The sequence below is a fragment of the Cyprinodon variegatus genome, unplaced genomic scaffold (assembly GCF_000732505.1).
Source record: "Cyprinodon variegatus isolate N-32 unplaced genomic scaffold, C_variegatus-1.0 Scaffold1604, whole genome shotgun sequence".
Lineage (NCBI taxonomy): Eukaryota > Metazoa > Chordata > Actinopteri > Cyprinodontiformes > Cyprinodontidae > Cyprinodon > Cyprinodon variegatus.
Window position 1 is genome coordinate 38,804 of NW_015152057.1, and position 1,687 is coordinate 40,490.

General features: G+C 43.2%; 1 protein-coding gene across 1 annotated transcript in view; it reads right to left on the bottom strand.

Moving 5' to 3' along the window:
• The window catches only part of zcchc9 (zinc finger, CCHC domain containing 9), a 17,814-nt gene that overhangs the window by 4,627 nt on the left and 11,500 nt on the right, over window positions 1-1,687 (bottom strand). Inside the window, exon 5 of the mRNA XM_015403979.1 lies at window positions 1,595-1,663. Coding sequence (XP_015259465.1) covers window positions 1,595-1,663 — 69 coding nt within the window. The remainder of the gene's footprint in view (window positions 1-1,594; window positions 1,664-1,687) is intronic.

A 1,687-nucleotide genomic window follows, 5' to 3' on the forward strand; every position in this document is an offset into this window, starting at 1 on the left:
CAAACATGGCTACTACGGTCTGTCAATTTTATGTCTGAGGAAGAATCCTTGTTGCCCACTGAGCGATTTGCCACCAACCACCTCGAATGAGGATCGACTGAAATTCAAACATGCTTGATTTTCTCCCAACCTTATAATTCCTGATGGGGAGGTGGTGATTATTCGCCCCTCGTTACCCCCTGTACACTACACAATGCACAATCAGGCTGATTGTCGGCCCAATCGAAAAATTCCTGCACAACTGGAGAATCGGCCAGAAAAGGGGAAAAAAAAATCGTACAGTGTGCGCCCGGCTTTAGAGCATAGAGCTACTGCTGTCAGAACAGACTCATGACCCACTTTATTGACTTAACCGTTTCTAACTCAGAGACAACAACTAGTAGCCTAAAGATGCTATGCTAACGTCACTAGCCATAAACAGGAAGAAAAATTTGAATATACACATATATGAATATAATCATAAAAACATGAATCTAGAGGTTTTTATGGCAGTAAATTGTCTTTATTGAATGTTTTTTTTACTTTGAAGGCTGTGATTGTTCAGTGTCCTATTGGAGATATTGATTTATGTCAACAGAAGAGTCACAGACAGGAAGTCAGGCACGAAGAATTAGGGCTGATTTACACTCAGAAACCAGGTCGTCTGTGTGTGTCGCAGTGAATGCAGATATGCCCCTCCCCCTTCCACAAACACTCTGCCGCACCTCTCCAAAATTGTAGGTGACCTCAGACAGTACCGCAGACAGAAGGCCTCTGATTGGTCATATCTACATCCACTCAACACTATGCATATTTCCTGTTTGGTTCCTCACCGGCTTGTTTTGTTTGTCTGACCTCCATTGTGGAAAACGACTGAAGATGGAGCAGCTAGAAGAGCGAGAACGCTGGGACCCTTTTTCCACCTGGATCCCCACTCTTTTTGGCCCTCATGTCCCTCTGTTGTTGCACAAACTTGCCCCCACTTCCTCCCCAGCTAGTTCCTGATTGTCCCTCTTTAGTTGTGGCGTTGAATAACATAGAAACCACGCTTCAATATTGGGCATGAATCAAAAATATCAGCAGCATGTCAAAATATCACCTTGACACGCTGCTGGGGGAGAATAATCAGCCCTTAAAGCTGAACTGGCTCTTTTCAAAAGAGTCTCACGGCTAGGCATGTCTCGCCTTAGGAGCCCTTTTAAGATGCTTTGTGAATAACTGATCTTTTAGGGGCAAATTCCACTAAATCTTTGAGACTTCAATTTTTCTTAAGATGGCGCCTCTAGAAGTTACCTTTAGTCTTAGGATTCTCTGTGTTTATGGGACCAGTTAATAAACCCTGACAAACTCTAAGCACTAGCATAACAAGAACGGCTGATAGTTTGGACCAGAGGCTAGCATCCAGCAGAAGGTTTAGGATCTGCACAATAAATACAGACTCTTTGCAAAAAACACTATTTTTTATCCATAACCTAGTTTTTAGAAATGCTTATCAGCTCATCTGTGTTACAATAAAAAACTGTGGAAAATAAGAATATAAATATCTGAAAACATTACAGGGAGAAACAGCTGCTGCCTCAGATAGATGTGAAACAGTGACTTAAAGTGAACTCACTTGCTGCTTGGTGCTCCGGACAGTCCTTCTGGAAATGCTCCACCGACCCGCAGACACGGCAGCAGCCGCCTGAAAGCACACGTTAGAAAACAG